This window comes from Merops nubicus, unplaced genomic scaffold, assembly GCF_000691845.1.
Source record: "Merops nubicus isolate BGI_N331 unplaced genomic scaffold, ASM69184v1 scaffold7163, whole genome shotgun sequence".
NCBI classification, from domain to species: Eukaryota; Metazoa; Chordata; class Aves; order Coraciiformes; family Meropidae; genus Merops; species Merops nubicus.
Genome location: NW_008599543.1, coordinates 39481 through 62167, shown reverse-complemented (window position 1 = coordinate 62167; position 22687 = coordinate 39481). Strand labels below are relative to the sequence as shown.

At 42.6% G+C, this 22687-nt stretch overlaps 1 protein-coding gene across 1 annotated transcript in view; it reads right to left on the bottom strand.

Annotated features, from left to right (window-relative positions):
- Nucleotides 1-6652: 6652 nt before the first annotated feature.
- Nucleotides 6653-22687, bottom strand: part of EPG5 (ectopic P-granules autophagy protein 5 homolog (C. elegans)) — a gene marked incomplete at its 5' end in the record, with an annotated part of 54073 nt that continues 38038 nt past the window's right edge. Inside the window, 14 exons of the mRNA XM_008937418.1 lie at nt 6653-6835; nt 8043-8157; nt 9111-9326; nt 10731-10950; nt 12104-12346; nt 14316-14460; nt 14607-14816; nt 17055-17240; nt 17962-18137; nt 18567-18670; nt 19566-19641; nt 20306-20513; nt 20633-20793; nt 21516-21729. Coding sequence (XP_008935666.1) covers nt 6653-6835; nt 8043-8157; nt 9111-9326; nt 10731-10950; nt 12104-12346; nt 14316-14460; nt 14607-14816; nt 17055-17240; nt 17962-18137; nt 18567-18670; nt 19566-19641; nt 20306-20513; nt 20633-20793; nt 21516-21729 — 2457 coding nt within the window. The remainder of the gene's footprint in view (nt 6836-8042; nt 8158-9110; nt 9327-10730; nt 10951-12103; nt 12347-14315; nt 14461-14606; nt 14817-17054; nt 17241-17961; nt 18138-18566; nt 18671-19565; nt 19642-20305; nt 20514-20632; nt 20794-21515; nt 21730-22687) is intronic.

Here is a 22687-nt window from a genome sequence, read left to right as displayed (position 1 = left end):
TTTCTAATGGGAAACCTAAGAACTAGTAACAGGGACCTTTTGGCTGGCTGGTCACAGCCTGCAGACCAGACGTTTGCTTCAAGAAGGGACCTTTGAAAAAACAGTGAGAGCAGGAGTTTCCCTGCACCCAAGGAGAAAGGTTAATTAAGAGATGGGCAATTAGTGGAGAACCTGCTGCTTACACAACCAGGTTGTTTTGGTTTTTTTTTTTCCTGAGGCAGACTAATCACCACCTCTTCCCCTGTAGCCCATGGGCAGAGTTCACCTTTGCTGCATCCAACACAACAGTTTAATCTCCTGGAGTGGACATCCTCATCTTCCAGGCTGCCCCTCTCTGTTCCCTGGGCCTCACTGCCTGGGTGCTTCCCCACCCTCGTGAAATCCCCCCTCCCAGCCACATCAAGACCATGGGAACAGGGAAACACTGGCTCATAAACCAGAATCAGCTCATGGACTGAGAGATGAGACCTCCCAGGAACCCTGTAGGCTGCTGGCCCCCAGCCCACCCCACTGCTGTGTGATGGCATGGGGAGGAGGGCTCCAGGAGGGACTCCAGCCTCTGCCTCTGAGGTTGGGTGAGATGTCACATCACCATAATTCATCTGTAGAGACAATCTGATGTCAACACCTCGTGAAAGCCACCACTTGTCTCAAACTGTAGATGCTGTAGATGTTAATTCCCACCCCCATGAAGAGGACCACAGGCCTGACAAAAGGTCTTCTCCCCACTCACTGCAGAGTCACAGCCACCTCCCAGTGCAGCTTCCCATCAGGTCCAGGTCAGTCCAGGCTCCCCAGCTCTCTGTGACCACCCTGCTAACCCATGTCTTCCTTCCCCCTTCACAGGTCCCTCCTCCCCTCCATCCAGCCTGGCCTGGTAAGGATGCCTTGCCTTCTACTCGTGTTATCCAGCAGGAGGGTAGAGATGGCTGAGGGGAGAAATGCAATGTGTCCTTGGTCTTGGCAATAACCTTCTGGCCTGAGATCAGGTTCCTGGGACAAGGACAGGGTTGGGCTGAGGACCAGGGCAGCCTCTGTGAGGGACCAAGGCTGGGGCACTTGCAGGGAAGAGGCTCTGTCCTGAATACAGCTGAGCAGTGAGGTCAGGGCACTGAGGCAGCAGGCTGAAGAGACCATGGGACACAGATGCTGCAGAAGCAGCTGTGTAGGTGGGCCATAGTCCAGGACCATGGTAGGAAGACACATTAACCTGGCAAGAGAACCAGCCACCCAAGGGACAGGTGAACAGGCAGGGATGGGGTCTGTGCAAGGCTGAGGAATGAGGATCAAGGAAGGGGAAACTGCAATAGAAACCTTCCCCTCCCTCTGCACCCCAGCCTCTAATGCAGCAGAAAGCTCCACACCAAAGCTGATGAGCTCTGCCAGCTGTCCAAGAAGGCATGGAGATACCAAACTGCCCACCTCAGAGCTAGCCTGGATGTGGCAGGGACCAATTTTTGGCTGACATCCATACCATGCTCCCACAGTACCCTTGGCATTTCCCATTACCCAGCACAACACCGATCTTGGACACTCCCAACAGCTGTGTTGGCCAAGCAAGGAAGGGGTAAAGTGGGGGGAATCCTAAAACACTGAAAACCAAACCAAACACTTAGGCTAAACCTAAAGAGGCTGTATTTGAGGTCAGTATTACATCTGCCTGAAGCTGCTACCTTCCAACTCCTTGTAAGATCCTTCTGAGGAGAGGAGGTTTGTCACAACCTCCTGAGGCTCTGAGCAGCAGGACAGTAGGAGTAGTTCATGAGCATGGAGGTTTGGACAAGACAGAAGGAAGAAATGCTTTCCTGTGAGGGTGGTGAGCCCCTGGCCCAGGCTGCCCAGAGAGGTGGTCGCTGCCCCATCCCTGGAACCATCCCAGGTGAGGTTGGATGGGGCTCTGAGCACCCTGCTCTAGCTGCAGATGTCCCTGCTCCCTGCAGGGGGCTGTACTAGACCTTGAAAGGTCCCTTCCAACCCCAAACATTCTAGGATTCTATAAAGTCTAGAGCAGCCAGAAACATCTTCACCTTACTCATTTCTTCCACTGCCAGGCCACAGCTGCAGGACACCACCTATGAGAACTTTGACCGAAGACACGGTGGCAGCCAGACTTTGCCAACAGAAAGGACAGCACCAAGACACAGCTGAGGACCTAGGAGGTCTCATCTGCACCTGCTTGCACAGGTGGAATCCCTGTCTGCTCTGTATGTGGGTGCCTTTTCCCAGGGAGTGTTGAGACTGATGTTGACTGATGCACAGAAGGTCAAAGAGGCCTTGCAGGTGCATGACTTCCACCCCTCCTGCTGCCTACAAGCATGAGAAGCCCTTAAAGGGAACATGGGAGAGAAAAGAGAAAACAAAGAGGGATGGAGCTGGAAGAGCAGAAGAGAATCCATACAGGATGTCAGTTCTAACCAACATGTGTGGTTTTAGCTGGTATCATGTAGTGTTTAGCAAGCAGATAACAGTTTACCCTTTTCTCACATCTTTTTGCTTTACTATTTGTCAAATATTACTTCAAAAAGCAGTTTCCATCACTCCACTTGTCAAACCACATGCAGCTTCCTAGAGCCAGTGAGTGAACTATTTTCCTGATTCAAATACCAGCTGTGAAAGAAAACACTGCTGGAATCTCTGCTGCTTGGGTTTTGTTGTTGGTTTTAATTATTATTAAAACTTCCAGAAGAGTTTGTTTAAGGGTTTAAAAGAAATCTTAACTTCCAAGAGGAGCCCTAGCAAAAGAGGATCCCTGCGTTAGATGGAAAGGTCCATTTAAAGCCCAACTACTTATCTCTTAAACTCTTCTGGGATGAACTCACTACTACAGGGTCAGTGGGCATCCACAGAGAAGTCTCTAACCCAACTGTGAACACGCTCCAAGACAAGGTGAGCAGACCCAGCTTATGCTACTGGACAATGCAAGTCAACACAGAGCCCTGGTCAGGCAGACAGAGGTCCAGGGGAGGGCTGTGAAGGGTGGCATAGAAGAGAAAGAGTGAAAAGAGAAGAATTAGTGACAAGAACTTACTTTTAGGTTTGTATCACTGGACTTAATGCTCTGTGCAGTCACTCCAGTGCAATAGCTCCAAAACCCTTCCCCTAAAGGTCTCACTTCTGGTAACAACCACCACTGGCCAGGAGCCCAGGCTGCTGCTGAACTACACCACCAAGCCTGGGATCCTGCTTGCAAGCTCACCCCCAGCATGGGAATTATTCTTTTCCAGTTCAACTCTTCCTAATATCTATGCTGGTAAAGCAAAGCACAGCTTTAAATCACTTGGCCAGGATAAGGGGAAAAAAAAACCAAAACAAACAATAAAGACTCCCAAGGAAATACTTCAACTCAATCTTTTAAGTCTGGTTTTTAAAATCCCAGCTGTTACAAAGCCAGGTTTAATAAAAATAGGAAGAGATGCAAAGAGAAAAAGAAAGTTGTAGCACATGGCATAGTGACAGACCTCTAAGCTCAGTTTCACAGGTGACCCAGGAAGAAAAGACCTCAGAGATATTAATTGGACCAATCAAATTGAATTTCTGAGCCCTTAAGATTTATAGACATGAGTTAAGAGTAATGAGAGCTCTTCTATACCCAGGTATGGGACTGAGATTTGGCTTACAGGGTTTTTTTTCTCTTGAAAACTGCTTCTTTAACTCAAGTAGCTTGGATCCAAATAGAAGCATCAAACCTCATGCCCCAAAACCACCTAGGAGAGGCTCAGGAATGAGTTTGCCTGTATCCTGCCCCTCTCCCCAGTGAGAGGGACTTCTTTAACCCATCCAAACCCCTGCAAGATTGATCTTCAATGGGAAGAGTTTGCTCTCAACACTTCCCTCTCATTAACCACTGCTTCACCCTTTGGAAAGCAAAAGGCGTGGGGCAACGTGTGGAGAAGAGACCTCACAAAAGGGAGTGAAAAGAGCCCAGCTTGGTGTACATGCACAATAAAGAAGTGCCCAAGGGAGAGAACTGTGGGGAAAGCTCTCACACCTTTCCTGAGAAATCAGCACAGCCTAACCAGTGTGTTCCAGTTTCTTTTCCCTCCCCAGTTTAGGCATACTGATGAATTTAGGACTTGCCCGTTGCTCCTTTGAGCACTTGAGTTCCCAAAATAAACACCCTCAACTCCCACCACCACAGTCCCAGTGGGATGCTGCAGAGCCAGCCTGTAAGGAAGCAATGTACACATTTCATCCACCTTGCTGCCCCACTAGAAATGAGAAGTCAACCTGCTGGGCACCATTCAGAGAATAAGATCACAGGCTCTGGAGCTGCAACAGAAAACTGCCAGTGGATCTGCTAGTTTTTAGAAGTGCTCCCTGGATTTGAGGTAAGGACTCAAAAGGTGCCCAAGAGGTTCACACTTCTAGCACTACCATGCTCACCAAGAAGCCATGAGACCGGTTTGTGGGTGACACACACAGCAGAAGTTGTAGCTTGTGACTGAACAATCCCTACCTCTTAGGTATTATTCAGGGAGTACTTTAACTATGATAAAACAATTTTCATTGCAATGATGAGGTCAAGAAATGGGATGAAAGTCATAGAATGTTTCTGGTTGAAAGGGACCTTAAAGTTCATAGAATGACAGAATGGTTTGAGTTGGAAGAGATTTAAAGATCATCTAGTTCATGATGAGGGTGTCAGTGGTGTTTGCTGGCAATAGTGACTCCAGCTTGATCTGGTGCTTTCCAGCAGCAAAGCTCTCAGCAAGAACACCATACCACCAGCACTGGAGGCACAGTTTTCTCCTACCAAATTACCAGCTTTCCCCTCATTTGGGATAAATTCCACAGTCTGGCTCAGTTGTGAGTGTTGAAAGAATAATACACTACCCAACGTGGATTCTCCCAGCAAAATAATCATGGCGTTTGTCACAAATCACTTGATTTTTCCATTTTTATTTTGCATGGTCTTTGCAGACATAGCATGTTACAAATACAACATTCTGAAAAACTCAAAAGCTGAAACAGTATCTCCTTTTAAAAGTGCATGTCAAACACCTGTTTCTGACTTTCTCACATTTTTATGCAACTGCTCAGTAACATTGAATCCGACAAAACCAGTGCTTATACGTCTTTGGGGGGGTGGGGGGGTGGGGAAAAGCAGCAGAATGTGTTCTTCCAGACATGAATTTTCTAAAACAGTCTGTTAAAAAACGTGCTGCACTGATATCTGGTTAATATACAGAGGGATGTACATATGTATATGTATTTATAGGCTCGCAGATAGAGCAAGAACTCTAAGACCACATTAATACGACGGTGATCTAACAACCTAGCTGGCAGAGTAAACAAAATTTGTCCAGAAGGAAAGGGTGATTTCTTCTCCAGCACCAGAACCACAGTTAAGAGCAACACTTCAAAGCATTACTGAGCAGACAGTAGGCAGCACATCTCCTTCCCCCAGTGACCAGAACTAATGTTTTCATGTGTAACCACGTTCTAAACATAAAGGCACAATTAATGGAAGAGAAGACGTGATCATTGTTCCTTCAGAGAGGTGTACAGACTGACTGCAGGACCTAGGGCCACCTCAAACACATCAATCACAAAAGGGACAAAATTAGACAAGCAACTGGAGAGGCCTTCTGCTTTCCCTGAACAAAAGTGCATTTCATGGTGAGACAAGGCAACAAAAACAGTGATCATTCAGCTGAAACAACAGATTTACAGGCTCACAGTTCATGCTTTGGCAACAGAATTCTAATAAGTGATCAGCAAATTTAATACAAGATAAATACCTTTTCACAGTGTCATCTAAAATCCTGTCGTGTCATGCCCAGCTAGGCAGAAAAGAATAAATGTCACTGGTGGTAAATCAGTATTTCCTAAAAAAAAACCCAAACACCAGACTTCCACATTTCAAAAAACCTAATACAAACATGACTGACTCTTGCCCTCCCAGACACTAAGCATTCAGAAAAATCCATCTCTGAATTTAAAGCACCTAACTCAAAAGGAACTTGGCTAAAAGTTACTTGCTTTTAATCAAGCAATGTAGATGCAGAGTCACTAATATCCCGAAAAATAAGAAAACTTGAATTCTTTTGCTCAAATTCTAGTTTGTATTTACAGAAGTGGGAGAAGACTGCAGGCATGCCTTTCAAACTACAGATTTCTGTGGGACAGCAAAAAGAAGTCTAAATTTAAAGTACTATCTTTGCAAATACAAAGATTTCACAAGTCTCAAGACACACTCACGTTAAGATTAAAAGGTACCCTGGTTAAGAAAGTCAAAATGTTTTTTATACCCAATCCTCCACTCACTTTGAACTGGCCTGAGTGATGACACGTTGGAAAATAAAAAAGGCACAAAGCAAAAAAAAAAAAAAAAAAAAACAACTTAAGATGCTACAGCATGAGCTTTGCTGTCTAATGATTTGTAGATCTATCCCCAGGTATCCTCCTCAGATGTGCACCACACACGGGAAGATTATTCAAGTGTTTTCAGTCAACAAAAACTGAGCAGTTCCACAGGCCTAAATCAGAAGAAAGAAAACCTAAAAGAGGAGAAAACTTGTCAGTGTGCCATTCACACTTCTGACTTCCATTAAAGTGGCACTCTGAAAGTAAAGATTCCTTGTGCAATAACAACATCACAGGTAAGCCAGAGCAATCAACACTGAGCGATGACTCCGCGAGCTCAGCGCTGCTATCGAATGCTGTCCAAATAATGCACTTCTGGGTACAGAGTGTTAATCAGGAGAGCCAGGAGATTATTGCCATCTCGAAGGCAATGTTCTGGATGCTTGATGAACTGAGAAGCCTGGGAGAGCTGCTCTTGATACTCCACATATTGTTTGTTGGATGCCATAGATTCAAGAGCGTTCAGCGCCTGTAGATACAAGGGGGAATTCTGTTAGCTGTGTGCATTTTGGTCTGTAACAAAGCAGTTCATGAGCCACCACAGGTACCACTCCACTGGAAGATCCTCATCTACCAGAGATCCTGGAGTATTCGGAACAAAACATTTGTAAAAGACAATCACATAACAGTGTTTTAAGTTGACGCCTATTTTTCAATCTGTTCTCTCCCTGAGATCAACACAACAACTGTTCTAGCAAGGGTTGCTAGGATTCTGCAACCAAAATGTTGTCAAATATTTACTTCATGAACGCAAGACAAGTTTCAAGGAAATTACACTGAACTAAACAGCAACATATTTAACTACTCACTTCAGGTTGTTCTTGCAAACATCTTGAATTACATGAAAGTATTATTTTTTTTCCCAGTAATAACACCACAAAGACAATGTCATGTTAGAAATTATATGTAAAAGAGCCAATGCTGGGGCAGGGCAAATTTTGGAAATGCGTCTGAACAAGTTTCACTCATTTCTTAGAGAAGAGAAAAAAGTTGCATGAAGTAAGTTGCTTTGATTTGGTTTCTGATGAACTCCTTCCTCTTCTTGTGCACTTAGTGAAACAAGAACATGTGCACAGTCTAAAGAAGAAATGTTCATTTGTCTCTTGGGGTTTTTTTGGTCACTATTTTTTTTCCCTTTTGTTTCAATTTCCTTCTACTTTCTATATTCTAAAGTTCTGAAGGGTTTACAGACACAAGTTCATCTGCACCTTTTCAGTGTGGAAGATGAGAAGCTGATGCCTTCATATTAACACAGAACACTGCACAAACAGTTTTACCCAGGATGATGTCAGGTTAGAGCTCAAACACACAGTCCTGCTACCAGAGTTCAGCAAACTCACATCATCACCCAGCTTATGCTGCAACTGGCCTTGTCTCTGGCAAATTCCAAGATGGGTCTTTTGATGTATAGCAAAATACTACAAATGTTTGTGATACATCCCCTGAGAAGCCAAAAGAGCAAGAAGCTTTTCAGAAATTCAGAATTTAGAGTCAGGTGTAAAGCAGCAGCATAAAAAAGACTGAGTGCGTTTAGCACCGAATAAAACCAGCAAGCTAAGAGCAGGATTTAGCTTAAAGAAATACCTGCAGTGACTTTTATAAGCTCCACCCCACAATCTGAGCAAGCCCACGAAGGGGGCATGCCAAGAAGCTGGCAGCTGGCACGCACACCCTACCTGCTGGGCCTTCTGTGACAGCTTTGGCTCTGACCCTGCTTTCAGGCGGACTTGACCCTCTGCAGGAATCTGCACCAAGAGGAAGGCAGACAAACTGCGGGCAACCACCCGAAACCTGGCACAGGGAGAAGCACAGAGAGAAGGTGGTATCAAATCTGCAGTTCCTCAACAGCAGGTCAGCTGCAAGTTCTACCCTGAAAAGTATCTCTTGTATAAGAAACATCATAAATGCGTTAGAAAACCTTTTTTAAATCATGAGGAAAAAAAATCAATCACTGTAATACATAGATAATAGGATATCATATACATTAGAGGATAATATAATACCCTATATATGAATTGTTAAATGTGTTCCAAGCTTAGCTGAAGCCTTGAGGTCATGTCTGAAATACTCCTTCATTTCACAGCCTCTGAAATGTTATCACCACAGTCAAAATATGAGTTGAACAAGACCAAGATTTCACCAATTGCAACAGAATTACATCCCAGAAGGTGTTTATAAACACAAAGTTATGTTTAGGTACTGTATTGAATTATTGTTCCAAACTTTTTCTTTTTCTTGGCATCCTTTCCAAAGTGAACTTGATTTTGATATCTAACCACCAAACTCCGTGTCTCTCTTTGGAAGGTGAAGTGAAAAGCAAGCAAGCACATACCTCTTTAAGCTTCTCTTAACACCTCAAGGTTAAGATGGAAAAGGCAAGGTGAAATTAATCCTACAAAATGCTTTTGAGGTCAACTGGAATAGTCTTCTACAGACTAGGTGAAAGTATCTTCCTTTAACTGTCTCCCTACAAACTTCACTGAAGATGGAAATTAAGCCAGAATCAAAACCAGCATTTTCTTCCCTTCTCCACCACAAGCTGCAGAAATTCATATTCACTCCTTAACCAGATTAAAACAGTTGCTACATTTTTTGTGTAACGGGCCTAAACAACTTTAGAGACTTTTTGACAGCATGGATTCAGAACATGATCTGACGTTGCGCTGTGCAGTCCGGATCCAGGCTGAAGCTTTTTTAACGTTATGACTCAAATCTAATTAATCTAAACCACCTCCAGCCCTTACCTGGGTGACATAGGAGACCTCCTCCCTAGCCCAATAGCACCAAGTATCCCAGAAGTCAGCCTCTCCTCAGCCAGCTGACTCTGCCTGCCCTGGATGGACAGCAGAGTCCGAATGACAGATTCGATCACAACGGTGTCGTCTTGCTCCACCTGAATCAGGGACAGCTGCATGGCTTTATGCCACCAGAGAAACAGCTTTGCCTCCTCCTTTGCTGAACTTTAGGTGAAACAAAGCATAAATTTGAGAAAGAGTCAGATTCATAGGTTAAGAAGTTTGTATCCCTCCCCATTAAGCCCATGAAGAACTCAAATGGTTAATCAGCATCATCTAATCTTATCAGGACAGCACAACCACACTGCCCCACAACTCATTTTAACTTCTGCTATGGATTTGATGCAGACAGCAGCTGGCAGGTTTTATGGAACCACAGGAGGACAAAGAACAATGCTTCCTTTTAAGCTTTACAACTGAGAATAAATTATATTACAGCCATAAATGGATTTAAACTTGTCTAAGACTTAGTATAAAAGGAATGAAGCTGTATCTCTGCTCTTCTGAGGTTTTTCTTTACTCACCAATAAAACACTTTAGGAAGCACTAGCTGTTGTTACCACAACAATTTAAGACTTTTAATATGACCTTCTAGAGAAGGAAATACTGAAGTTTTCTGTCGAGCCAAGCACAAAGCGAAGTTCCCCCTGTGATATTTTTAATCTCTCCTCCAGCAGTCCAAGTTCACAAGCTCAGATTTTCCACATAAAGCACCAGCACGAGTTTCCTGCATCAGACTGTCCTCACGTCGCTCCGCCCAGCCACTTCCCATCCCAGACACCCTCAGCTTTGATGTCCAGGGCAAGGCTGAACTCACTGCCTCCTCTGCACTTTGGCAATCACATCACTATGGTACAGTGAAAGCATTCTTTGCATTTCAAGAAATGGTGGAAACACATTTTCCCAAAATGCTCTTTTTGGGAATACAAATACAAACATTATCAACATCAATAGGGAAAAACTTTCACCACGTTTGCTAAATTCTGGCAATTTTAGCAGCAACTGTAAATACAGTTGTTATATACTTTAAGTATTATCATTTTAACCCCAAAGCTATCTACCCTTTCCCCTCAGAATCCTGTTTTACAGTGAGACATGCCTCTGACTTTGGGCATCCCACCACTGGGTCCAGATTTGGCTCAAAGCTGCTGAACTGTCCCCACTGAGCAGCTCTGAATACAGGTTTCCCAGTGTTAAGCTGAGTATTTAGCACAGAACTCATCCCACCTAGTGGACATTCTGGGAAGAGGAACCCACAGTGATTCTGGGTCTGTCTGTTCAGAGCAATTTTGACTGAGCACAACAGAAATCAAGCTTCTCTGACTGAAAACTGACCAGAACTGCACCAGAAGTGCTTAAGTAAATAAAATTCCTTCTTCTGTTTAACCACAATTAGTGCTAGCGCTGTGATTGGGCAAACTCTGTAGTAACAGATAACAGGAGGACTGTCCAGCTCATCTAGCTGGCTGGTGAGATTAACCTGAGTAACCTGACCACCTAATTATACCAACTATAAAACTCCAGCCTTATTTAAAAGTCAAGACATACTCAAAGCCTTGAGTTTTGTACCTCGGGTACACCTGCTCCAGCCATCTGCTGATGGTTAGCAGGGTTTTCATTTCATTGGTGAGAGTCTGGTCAGCATTCAGGCACTGCAGCAGGTAGACATACAGGGTCAGGTAGCTGCCTAAAGACAAACACTCCTGGAGGAAATCTTCCATGGTTAGCTCAGGAACTTGGAGGGAAGCAAGTATAGGACCCCAGCCTAAATCCTGGTGGTGAGGATAATCTATAAAGACAACAAAAGGACAGAGCAAAAAGCATGTGAGGAAACAGCACCTACTAAAAACCTAAGAACTATTTCACTGTGTTCCTAGGAGTTATAGAATTTGGGCTGGTTTAGCTGTTTTCCAGGTAATGAGATTGTCATGTAACTCTGATGGAGAGGAAAGAAAAACTCCATTATCAGAGGGCACCTCTCCGAGGTCAAGGCAAGATCTTTTCCCAGTATTCAGTCAGGATTCAATTTGAAAATTTTAGCAATGGAATTTTAGTGTACCAAAATATGATCACAGACAATATGGAAGAAATAAAAATGTAGTTCCACAAGGACTATGTAAACAGAACAAAGACAAAACAAACAAAAAAAAAACCACAGAGAATTTCAGAGTTTTACCAATCAAGGGTATCTCTTTCTTAAATTAGCCTACAGAACATCAGAGGAGGGGACAAATACAAATTGTTCTCTTGGGACAATTATTTTTTTTAAAAGTACTACACTTTGGCTGGAAAAATGGCAACCATCATACAAAGCACGTCAGCTTTCACAGAGACAGGTAGAGTTCTAAAGTACATACAAGATTAGAGCAGTTGAAAAGCCCAAACCACAATGGCCTAACTTTTCTACATCTAGTTACCACAGCACAAAAACATGTGCCAGTCAGGAGCCACAAAACACAAAGAAAGCTCCAATTACAGAAGCTAGATTAAAACTCAGTTCCAGTACGGGGCAGTATGAAACTATAAGGATCTTATCAAGGCTTACTAATATCTAAAGGGTGAGGGACAACAGAATGGGGCCAGACTTTTGTCAGTGGTGCCCAGCGACAGGACAATGGACAACAGGCACAAACTGGAACCCAGCAGGAGGTGCCACCTGAACAGGAGGAGAAACTTCTTTGGTGTGAGGGTGGCTGAGTCTGGAGCAGGCTGCCCAGAGAGGCTGTGGAGTCTCCTGCTCTGGAGAGATCCCAAACCCACCTGGCTGTGACCCTGGGCACCCTGCTGTGGGTGACCTGCTGGAGCAGGGGGTTGGATGAGATGATCTCCAGAGGTCCCTTACTCAGATTCTGTGATTCCAGACGCCTCGTATTTAACGGGCATCCAAGACTGATCAAAGTTCTTGAGAGGAGCAGCAGCAGCAGCAGCTGACAGGCTCCTACCTTCGTTGAAGTAAGCAGTGATGCAGGCTTCTGTCATCTCTGCCATGTGTCGCACGGAGGCCAGGCTCTGGCAGGAGGCTGTGAGCAGGGGCATGGCCAGCAGCCCCCGCACTCTGCCCTCGATCCACTTCCGCAGGCTCCCCCGCAGGGACTCCGCTGTTGCAACGCTGGAATTGTTCATCATCATCAGTGTTTCTGTGAAGAGACTGCTGAGGGCCATGTGACGTGTCTGCAGGTCCATATCTGGCAGTCAGAAATACAACATTTCGGTACAGGGACACTGGAACCCGAATTCCACTTCAACACTGAACACGTTCTGCAGAGGCTGGGAAAAGCCTCTCACTTATTACTCAATTCACTGGATGGTTTGGGTTGGAAGGGACCTTAAAGATCACCTGGTTCCTTGTCTGAACTTATGAAACTGCAAGTAGGACACCCATTCCTTGCATTCTTGTCCCTTGCTGAGACAGTTCATCACTCATTAAACAAAAAGACAGCTTTGAGACAGGCAGGACCATACAGCAGAGCACACTGGAGAACATCTTTCACCTAGGGCCCTTTACCATTACCACTGTGCCAATAAGTTGAATGACAAAGCACATTTACAGTCCCCAAGAAAACTTGGGTAGTAGGACACAGTTTACAGCACAGCTTAGAGTGAACAACCAAGATTTTAGATCAACCAATTTGAAATATGACCAGGATGAGCCCCGCAACGTTGCAAGCCCCTCATGCATTTCCAGGATTCTGCATTTCCTGCTAATTCCTGTGTTCAGCTCTAGAACATTTCTTTGAAACCACCTCTTGGTATGGCTAGAACATGCTTTCATGGGCCACCTGTAACAGTATCCTTAAAGTGCTGACATTATCTGTGCTTGGTTCTTAAAAGTCTTAACTCCAGAGTAGACCTTTGCATGTATTGATGAAAAAAAATCTACTACTGTTACAAAACAAAACTTTGAAGCAACATCATGCATCGCAGAAGGAAAAATTTCAACTGGTTATGAAGAAAAGTTGTGCAAAAAGATGGATTAATCACTGGAAAACATCACCCAGAGAGCTCAAGACCTCTGTACTTGCAGACATTCGGAAGCTCACCAGACAAGGCCCTGAACGAGCCCATTTAACTTCATAGCTAGCCCTGGTTTGAGGAGGAAGTTGGGCTGTAGGCCTCCAGAGGTCCCTTCCAAACCCAACTATTCTGTTTTTATCATCTACCCCCTAGGAAAAAAGAAAAAGAAGCCCCAAAAGTAACCTGTCATGGCACAGCTCTCCAGTAAGGTAAATATCACAGACCAAATGAGACAGACAATGCCAGGAGGTTACCTGACTTACTGAAGGTCATGGCTCATTTTACAGCCAAGTCTCATTTCACAGGCTGCAGACCACCTAGCAGGATGGTCACCACACAGCTGCACCAGGGCCCACCAGATTTGCTGGGACAATTCCTGGTTCAGTATCCATGTGAGAAGTCCAACTTTTACCTTCTCCAGCTGTTGTCAACAGAAGGTGTAGCCCCAGAGTCTCCAAAAACCTCCACCAGCCCCTCCAAATCTCTTGGAGAAGCTAAATCTGACACACACCACCACAGTCCTGTTGCTCTGCCTCCCTGATCCTCTTGCACTCCACAGTTTGGCTGAGCTGTGCCTCTTATAACACAGCTCCTGTCCCCTCCAAAATGTCTCAGCTATGGGTCATGTCAGCAGCAAGAGGCAAGCTTTCACTTCTCTTCAAGTCACACAGTGTTTTGCTGACTATGGGGCTGTCCTACAGAGTTTTACCAAGCAGCAATACAAGCACTGAGAGATCTCACTCTCAAGATTTTTTGGACACTTTCTGCTCCCTCTTCCAGCACACCTGTGAGAGTCATGGACAGAAGAGACACCACTCCTGTCAAATGTTTCTGTGTAGTACAGTGAGATGACTGAGTTCACCTGAACGTTTGAAAAGCACAGGCTCCTGTATATTGATCAGTTTTACTTGCAACACAACCTGTTTTTTTTCCTGTTGGTCCTGCCACTCTTGACAGCTCCTTAGGGGCAGTGCTGGTATTTGTTTGGTGTTACAGACGACCTAGATGTATACACATCACCAAAGCAACACGCCCCGCTGCCCACTAGGGAGACAGAGTAATGCATGTCATTACAGTCACAAATGGTCAACAAACCACGCAGCAGAAAAAAGGAACTTGACAGGTTTCTTTCCCACAGACCTGGAGGATTAAAGATGACTACATCATCTAGCAACTTGGACATTTCTTGTTCCAAAACTGCAAAAGTAATCTTCCCGCTCTGTTCCAGGGTGCTGAGGAACTGAACCACCTGGCGAATGTAAGCTTGGCACTTCAGTGTTGCATCCTGGTAATCCAAATTAAAATCAATTAGAAAAAAAAAAAAAATAATCACATCTAGAACTCTTTTCACACTCCATAACATACAAAAGCAGAACACTGCAAAAAAAAACAAGAACAGCTCAGAGATACTGCCAAACCTGTTCAACTTACAAGGTGGACGTGGCTATCTGAAGATGCACCAAAGCCTGCTGAGATTTTCAGGAGCTTCACTATCAGTTCAGCTGCAGCATCCTTAGCAAGGATAACAGAGGGAGGGTAGTGACTGTTGCAGTAGCTGATGATGCTCTGATAAGATGAAATGCCCACAAGCTGCCAAGGAAGGGAGCTGGTCTGTCCCAGAAGATTTATGAGTGGCGACTCCTGAAGATTTAAAGACAACAGTTTAACCTCCACCTTCTTTGCTGTTTTAAATCAATATTGGCAACACTTGATACTGGAAGGAAACCCCGACTCCAAAATTTGAAGAAAATGGAACAGAAACCCCACAGAAATAGATGACCACTGGGAGTCTGGCAGAACAGTAACTCCTCATTCAAGCAGCAAACCAACACTTGGTCTGTCACCTCCAGCATCCCTGCTAACAGTACTCAGACTGCTGACTCAGACTGCTGCAGCAGCTCTAAGCAAGCACAGAAGTCAGTGAGGAACAGAAGAATTTAACATGTAAGCATGTGAAGGCAGCTAGAAAGAAATGGAGTCCTCAGTGGACACTCAGCACCAAATTTCTACACGTTAAAGAATGAACGAATACTGGAATTGTGCTGACCATCAACACAATCTAAAGACTTTTAAGGATCCAGAACTAGATGAAATCAGACTCCACCAGCAAGAACATGACACCGGTACACCAAGTTCTTCCAAGTTGCTCATGCAACTGGAACACAGAGCTGAGAAAGTTTGATATTTAGGTCAAGGTGTCCCACGAGCATTTTGGGAGATAAAAAGTGTGACAAGTGTGTCAGTTTAACGCATTGCTGGAGGCTAGGAGGGAATTCCTCAGGCTGACTCATACCATGTACAAACAGGTACCTTTTGAAGCTGGAGAAGCTTCAGATAAGAAAATATATTCAGGTCAGAGCACAAACTCCAGTAATTTTCCTAAACTGGAATACAGCGTTGATCCAATGCTGGTGGTGACATCTCAGCACAGCACCTCGCAATGCCTCAGAGGAAATGGGAAACTGAAGGTGCTGTGAGTGGGAGAAAGCTGGCAGATGTGACACATGACTTCTTGAAGATTACATTTCCCCTCTTCAAGAGTCCTCCAGAAGCAATGGACTGGATGAGAGTGTGCTAGATTTACCCACACAGAGCTCTTAGGAAAAGCAGGGTTTGGAAAGTTCATCCTAACACCCAGTGCTTGACTTTCCTCTTCCAATAATTCATAAATACTGGAATGCAACCATACATGGGAAATGCATTAAGAAATCAGAGATGATCAAATCCCCCTTCAGAGCAAGGGCACACAAAACTCAACCCAAGATGTAGCAGAGAAGTAATCTGTCAAGTTGTACACATTGTCAAGATGTACTTAACCAAACTGAAGTGGGACTAGTGCTGAAGATCAGGTTGGAAAACCTCACAAACAGGCACAGTAAGACACAGAGCCAGGCATAAGCTTTTCATAAATGAAGATTCCTTACCATCCCTCCCCACATTCATGTTTGCTACTCAGAAAAAGGAGCAAGGCCCAGCAGAGATTTATAGGACTGGCAGTGACTCAGTGAGCCTCCCAGTTCTTCTTACAGCACCACAGGTGCTACAGGCACAAACACCACAGTCAAAGCTACTCCCACACTCACACTGAAGAGTGCTTGAATCAAACCACAAGACACACTTTGCACTCAGGCTGTCAGAAAAAACTTCACCTTAAGCTATTTACAATATCATGCATGCATAGATATATGTGCATAAATAGATCTATAAATGCATATATACAATATAAATATACATAGGTGCACATAACATATATATATATGTACATATATTATAGGTGCATATGTAAATTCTTGCTAATACTACTGCTGCTTTGCATGTCCTTGGAATGAAGGCTTTCCAAAATCAGGAGAGGGAAAAGGAAACAGTCATTTTAGTTAAGGGCTGCCCTAAGAGACAAGAAAGCTATACCAGGCAGCATCCCACACTTAATGAAAGGGAAAATAACTGCACAGCAGCTGTACATGAATAAATATATAATAAAATATATATAAATAAACATGTCTCTCACAGTGTATTTGTTTAAATGCTAATGAAACTAGCAGGTATTTACTCTTTCCAAAACCCAGAGCGTCATTCTGTAACCCCAAGTAACTGTCTGTATTTATTTCCTTACTCTTTACAACACTTCTGGAGCACAGCACCTGCAGAAGCTTTTAAAAAGGAACAGCAGTTCTTTTTTTCACACAAGCTACACAAAATGCCTCACATAAGGAATTAGACTTGGCTATCTCTGGAAGGCTATTTGGGGTATTTTACCTATGCAAAAAAACACTTCTGAGTTAATCATTCTGCAAGTGAGAAAGAAGTCACATCCTGTGCCCTTGATAGCAAAGGAGTATTATTCTTCCAAGAACAGGTATGAACCTTTCCAAAAATTACCTCTTCACCTATAAGTTGTTCTTCCTTTGCCAAGAGGACCATCATATACAGCAAACAGACAATCATGTTGTGAGTCTGAGGATGAGGGTTGGGATTCCAGGCATCAGAGAGGACACTGACCCAGTTTATTTCACATAAAACATAACCCAGGAATAAGAAACAACTCTTGGGGCTGCCTCTTTCAATCTAGGAAGGAGAAAGGAAAAAAGGCAGGTAAATAAAATAATGTAAGACATAAATACTTTCATACTTTTCCTTTCCTTAGCTAACTATAAATCCACAGCAGTATTTTAGGTCAGCAGAGAAGCAGACTGATATCACTTCTTCACCATTTCCCCACCACCACCAGAAGAGTTGCACATATAACTTCCTAAGCCTCACAAACAACCAGTACAGAATACCAAGCTACTGGAAAGAAATAATCTGTTACAAACTCTTAGCTGCATGGCTGCATCTATTTCTCTTCACTATCAGAGGAACAAAAACTCTGAGCTTGTTTAGAAATGCATGAAGAACTCATCCCAAACAGTAAGCAGTAAATCCTGAAGCATTTCCACACCCATCTGCAGCCTTATGTTGTCTCAGACACCTTGGAAGTGAGAACAACATGGCAATAGTACAATATATTTAGACTAACTAAATAACTATTCAATATATATGTAATAAACAAGATGGTCAGATAAGAACAATGACAGATTACAAAGACTTCCAGCTTTACAGCTCCCCACAACTTTGTCTAAGAACCAGCAGCATTCCCTCACAAAAACCAAATCACAAAATGAGCAGCTGTGAATGCTACAAACAAAATTTAAAAGCTTACTTGCTAAAAGAACTGTCTCTAGCTCTCCAGTTATTTTCAAGGGCAACGGTAATTATGAGCTTAATTCAACAGATGCTGTGTACTCACTTTGAAGAACTCTTCCATAAGCATCTGGTCTGGATGCATTTCCTTCCATGGAAGCCTTCTGAACTCAGTATGGAAACTGTAGAGAATAAACTCTGGCATTTTGGGGGCTGTGCAACACTCACAGTAATGCATTAGATGTAACCAGAGAGCCCCATGGTGGCTTGGCAACAGCTTGTCTAGATCCAAAGAAAATAAATTAACAAGAGAAAAAATTCACTGAAAGCTTGACTACAGAACAAAGTCCAATTCTGAAGATGAAAAACCATTAATGCAAGTTACACCAAAATATATCTGTCAAAGAAAAAAGCCCTCAAAATGCACATAAAGCTTTTAGATATTTTTTTTTCTCCCCAATTAACAAGTGGGTAAGCTTACGATTTCATGTCCTTCCTCTATCTTTTGCAGAGTTGCTGGACAATATCCTGAAGTTATAAAATACTCCTTCCATGTACAATTTTATTGCTTTTATGTTGGGTTGTTATTTGTTTTGTTTTGGTTTTTTTGTGTGTGTGGGGGGGTTTTGTATGTTGTTTTTTTTTTTTTAAAAAGATCTTCCGTACCTTGGGTTTTATAAAATATGCTAATTTTAATTATTTTTCACTCACCTTTAAATCTGTCATGCAAAAGCTTGATGCAATCTGTAAATAAAGAGACCATGGTGGATGCTACAGGAGCATCACTCTCTAACCAAGGGTAGCAGGGCTGGTTACTTAAAAGAAGCAGAAGAGAAGCAACACAAATTTCAGTGCTGAATTGTCAGATCATAAACACTTAAGCCATCTAAATATTTTAAAGCATACTAACAAAAAAAAATACAGTACAGGTATCAGCAGTTCTCTCAAACTCAACTCTTTGTGGCTGTCTCCATCTTCCTTAGAACAAGGACATGCTTTAATGTCACACTGCAGTTCCGTAATGAGTACATCAAGATTACTTGTTTGATTCATAACTGAATCAAAAACCAAAACACAGGAATTTCTGAATGACAGCATGTATCACCTGCAGTCAACCTTCTAATAAAGTGCTGAAGATGAGCTCCCAACTCCAAAAACTTCTGCTTTTGAAAGGAAGTAAAATTTAAATGTATAATATTAGAAATAACTGCCTGTGTTAAGTCAGAGGTATACCACACAGTATGTCACCATAGGACTGATTTAACCTGAAGTTTCTTTAAATACCACTGGCACTTGGGGTTGTATTAGTTTAAAACAAAACAAAAAAGCCAAACAAGGGCATTATAGATATTAGAGAAGCTAAAAAAAAAATAAACAAACCAAAAAACAGACTCTAAAATTCAGGTTTCAGTGTTTTCAGAACCAAGTGCAATCCCTATTCCTCTCAATTAATTGCAAGCTCTGGTCAGGAAGTAGAGATATTTCTTGTATTTCAAATAACTATTCAATCCAAGCCTTGGGAAATTTTACTTAAGTCATTAATTAGTTCCATAATTATTAAAGACATGGCACAAGTAAAAGCTATTTAAAGGGAAGGTGACAATACAGTCATGACTTAGAAAATAAAAAGGTAATAATGAAAGCCATTCTTACAGAGCCACAGTCCTTACTTTAGCAAGTATTAATTTAATTTTGAAATGCAAAATATACCTTGCATCTTCCTTATCCAAGACCAGTATCCAAGGTTTAAAGAGCCCAACAATGACTGAATACAAGGATGGCAATGCTAGAAGAAAAAAAAAAAAAAAAAAAACAGAAGTTGCTTTTTCTCCCTCAAATCAGCAACAGTGAACATACTACACTTTTCCAAAATTGAACACAATGTCCTTTGCTTATTCCAACATTTAATCAGCTTTTCCTGGTCCAACAAAAATTTAAAATACAATATGTTTATTAGTAACTCTGGTTAACAACTTCATTGTTTTAACAACAATCGTGAGCATTTTCCATTGCTGATATGTTTTAATAATATCACTTGAATACTTCTGAGACTGCGGGGGTAATGGTGAGTCATTCTTTAAACCTGCATATACTAAAATAAAAGATCTTTTGGCAGTTTTCTCCAAATCCCACCAGTATGACATTCAGTAGTTCCTCATCCCCAAACCTCTGCTCAGTGCTAAAGACTATTCTTCTTGAAGAAAGTGATCTCCTCATAAAATAATTTTAAAGCAAGCTCAAAAAAAAACCCAAGGTTCCTCCAACAAGCGTAACACTAAAACAAAGCCCAACATGGCCATGAAGCAGCATCAGCATTTCTCATCTGTGTTTTAATGTTCTCATTGCACAAACTCAGAGTAAGAAGATTTTACTGTATATTTAACTGGGTTTTAACAGAAGCAATTAAAGAAACTGAGTGACTATTCTTAACTGCTTTTAAGACACATTACCTGCTAGAATTCTGTTACTGCCAACAGGCTCCTGGGCTAAATTGGCAACTTCAGTGTCAATAAGTCGTTTGGTGAGATACTCCAGAAATTTATTCACTTCAGCCACGTAAGGACTCAATTTTGAAAACAGGCCAAAAGTCCTGAAGTCCACTGAGGCCAGTCGGAGTTTGCAGAAAGATGTGGAAAGCCATTCTATTGTCTCCCTAACCTGTAAAAAGAAGGAAAATATTAATCAGCTACAGATAGCCTATACAGCAGTGTTATCTGTCACTGGTGGGCATCTGTTTCAGGTGAAGAACACAGTAAATCAGCCAAAGAGGCACCCACCTGTTCTGCAGAGAGGAGAATTTTTGCAGCACCCTGCAATACAGGACTTTCTGTAGAATCACTCTTCTTGAAGCTTCCCTGTTCAGTCACTGGTGAACCACATCCCAAGGCTTTAAGTGATGCCTTCCAACAGTCAGGGCTTAGAAGCTGCTCTGATGAGCCTTAGGAGAAAGAGAAGGGAACACATTTGTGAAAAACAGGAAAAGGATATTAGTCCCTTTCTCAGTACAAGTCAGAAAGTTGAAATTAGAGTTCCCTACTTGATAAAAAAAAAGATTAGGTAAGGCATGAGTTTGAAAGCCCTAAGTTTAAGGGTGAATGGTATCTCTAATTCCCAAGCAGATAATTTAACACTCCCTTTTGTTGTCTATGTGCTCTCTTAGAGTTTCCTAGGCACTGAGTATATGCATGGCTACAAACATTTACTGAGGCAGTTGCTGCAGTGTGACAGAAAGGGAGTACTTTTCTTCTCATGTTAGAGGCACAGCAGATTATAAGTAACACCTAATGTCAACCAGGACATTTTCAGAAGATTTCAGTATCAGTCCCATGTCTCTGTAACTCCAGTTCTCAGTTTGACATGGAAGGCTGCTCAAGAACAACGATGCTGCACTACAAAAAGTGGTATAATTACAATTAATAATTGCTTCCATTAAAAGAAACCTCTTCTTCATCCTTCTCCTGCAATACAAGTTGAAAATGTATTGTCACTGATGTGTGTACTTTTGATCTACAAAAGTGTTTCCTTCTAGTAGAGCTGAAATATGTCTAATAAAAACATATCATTTAGCATGCATTTAAAAGTGCATATAGAAGCTTTAAAAAATTTAAATTATTCTATATCTGTGTGAAAGGCTTAGAATGCATCAACTCAGATACTCACTTTGCACAAACAACCTTAGGAAGTCACTATAATGATCAGGGAACTGATACTGGAGAAGGTTAGTCCAATGCTTGCAGAAGATATTAAATGGCATCAAAATATCTTCCTCTGGTTCCAGGCCACATGCATTGAGAGCCAAGTGAATAGACTCCAGGAGCCTGGTACGTTCAGACAGAGGTGGCTTAGCAATGCTCAACCACTGTGTAAGGTCAAACTAGAACAGAGGACAGAAAGCAAATATTTTTAAGTAGAATAGAAGAAGGAAGAAATTTTCAGGGGAAAAGAAGTCCTGATATTTTTATATATTTAAAGAAAAACCTAATGAATTTGCACTTCATCAGGTGTGCCTGAAAAACAAGGTAACACTCTCCAGGGTTATGATTTAGCAGATTGCAGAAGTACCTGAATTTACAAAGCAACCCTTGGCAAAAGTTCTCAGATTCATACAGATGCATTTGAATTCCCACACTTTGGCACTGCTGCCAAACAAGGACTCACAAGCATTAGGCTGGGCTAATCTCCATAGTCCATAAATTTTCAGGTGAAGTGTAAAGCTTTTGTAGCCCCTAGGCCATCTTCCAGACCTAGGTGAGCAGTGACAAGGCTGAGCCCTGCCACTTACCACAGCTCAGAGCCATGCCCAGAACAGATTGCCTGCTACTGACATGCTGCTTCTGTGTGACTAATTAAGAAAATCAGAGTAAAACTAAAGCAACTTCTCCACTGACAATACAGGTAAGCAGTCCTGGAACAGGAGAGGGAAATCACCTGTCCTTACCTAACTATTTTAAGATAGGCAAGAGGGACATGGGTGCCAGAGATGGAGGATTCAGACACTGCTCCAAATCTGGGGTTTTCTGGTTTGAATTTTAAGGTACCTGGGCTTCACTGGCTACTTGGATGAATGTCTCTGCAGAGTTATCAGGCAGAAGTCACCATCAAGAGCCTGCTTTCATTTCAAGAGCAAGACTGCACTGATAAGTAAGCCCAAGGAAACACATATTGATACTTTCTAGTCTGGGAAAAGATAATTTAAGCTTTCTATTTGATTTTGCCTCCTCTTGAGCTTAAACACAAAACACACCATTCAGGATGAGCAACCTAGATCTATGGAACCTGTCAAGGTTAAAGTACCAATGTGCATCTCTTTCTTCTCAGCTTAAAGCCACAGT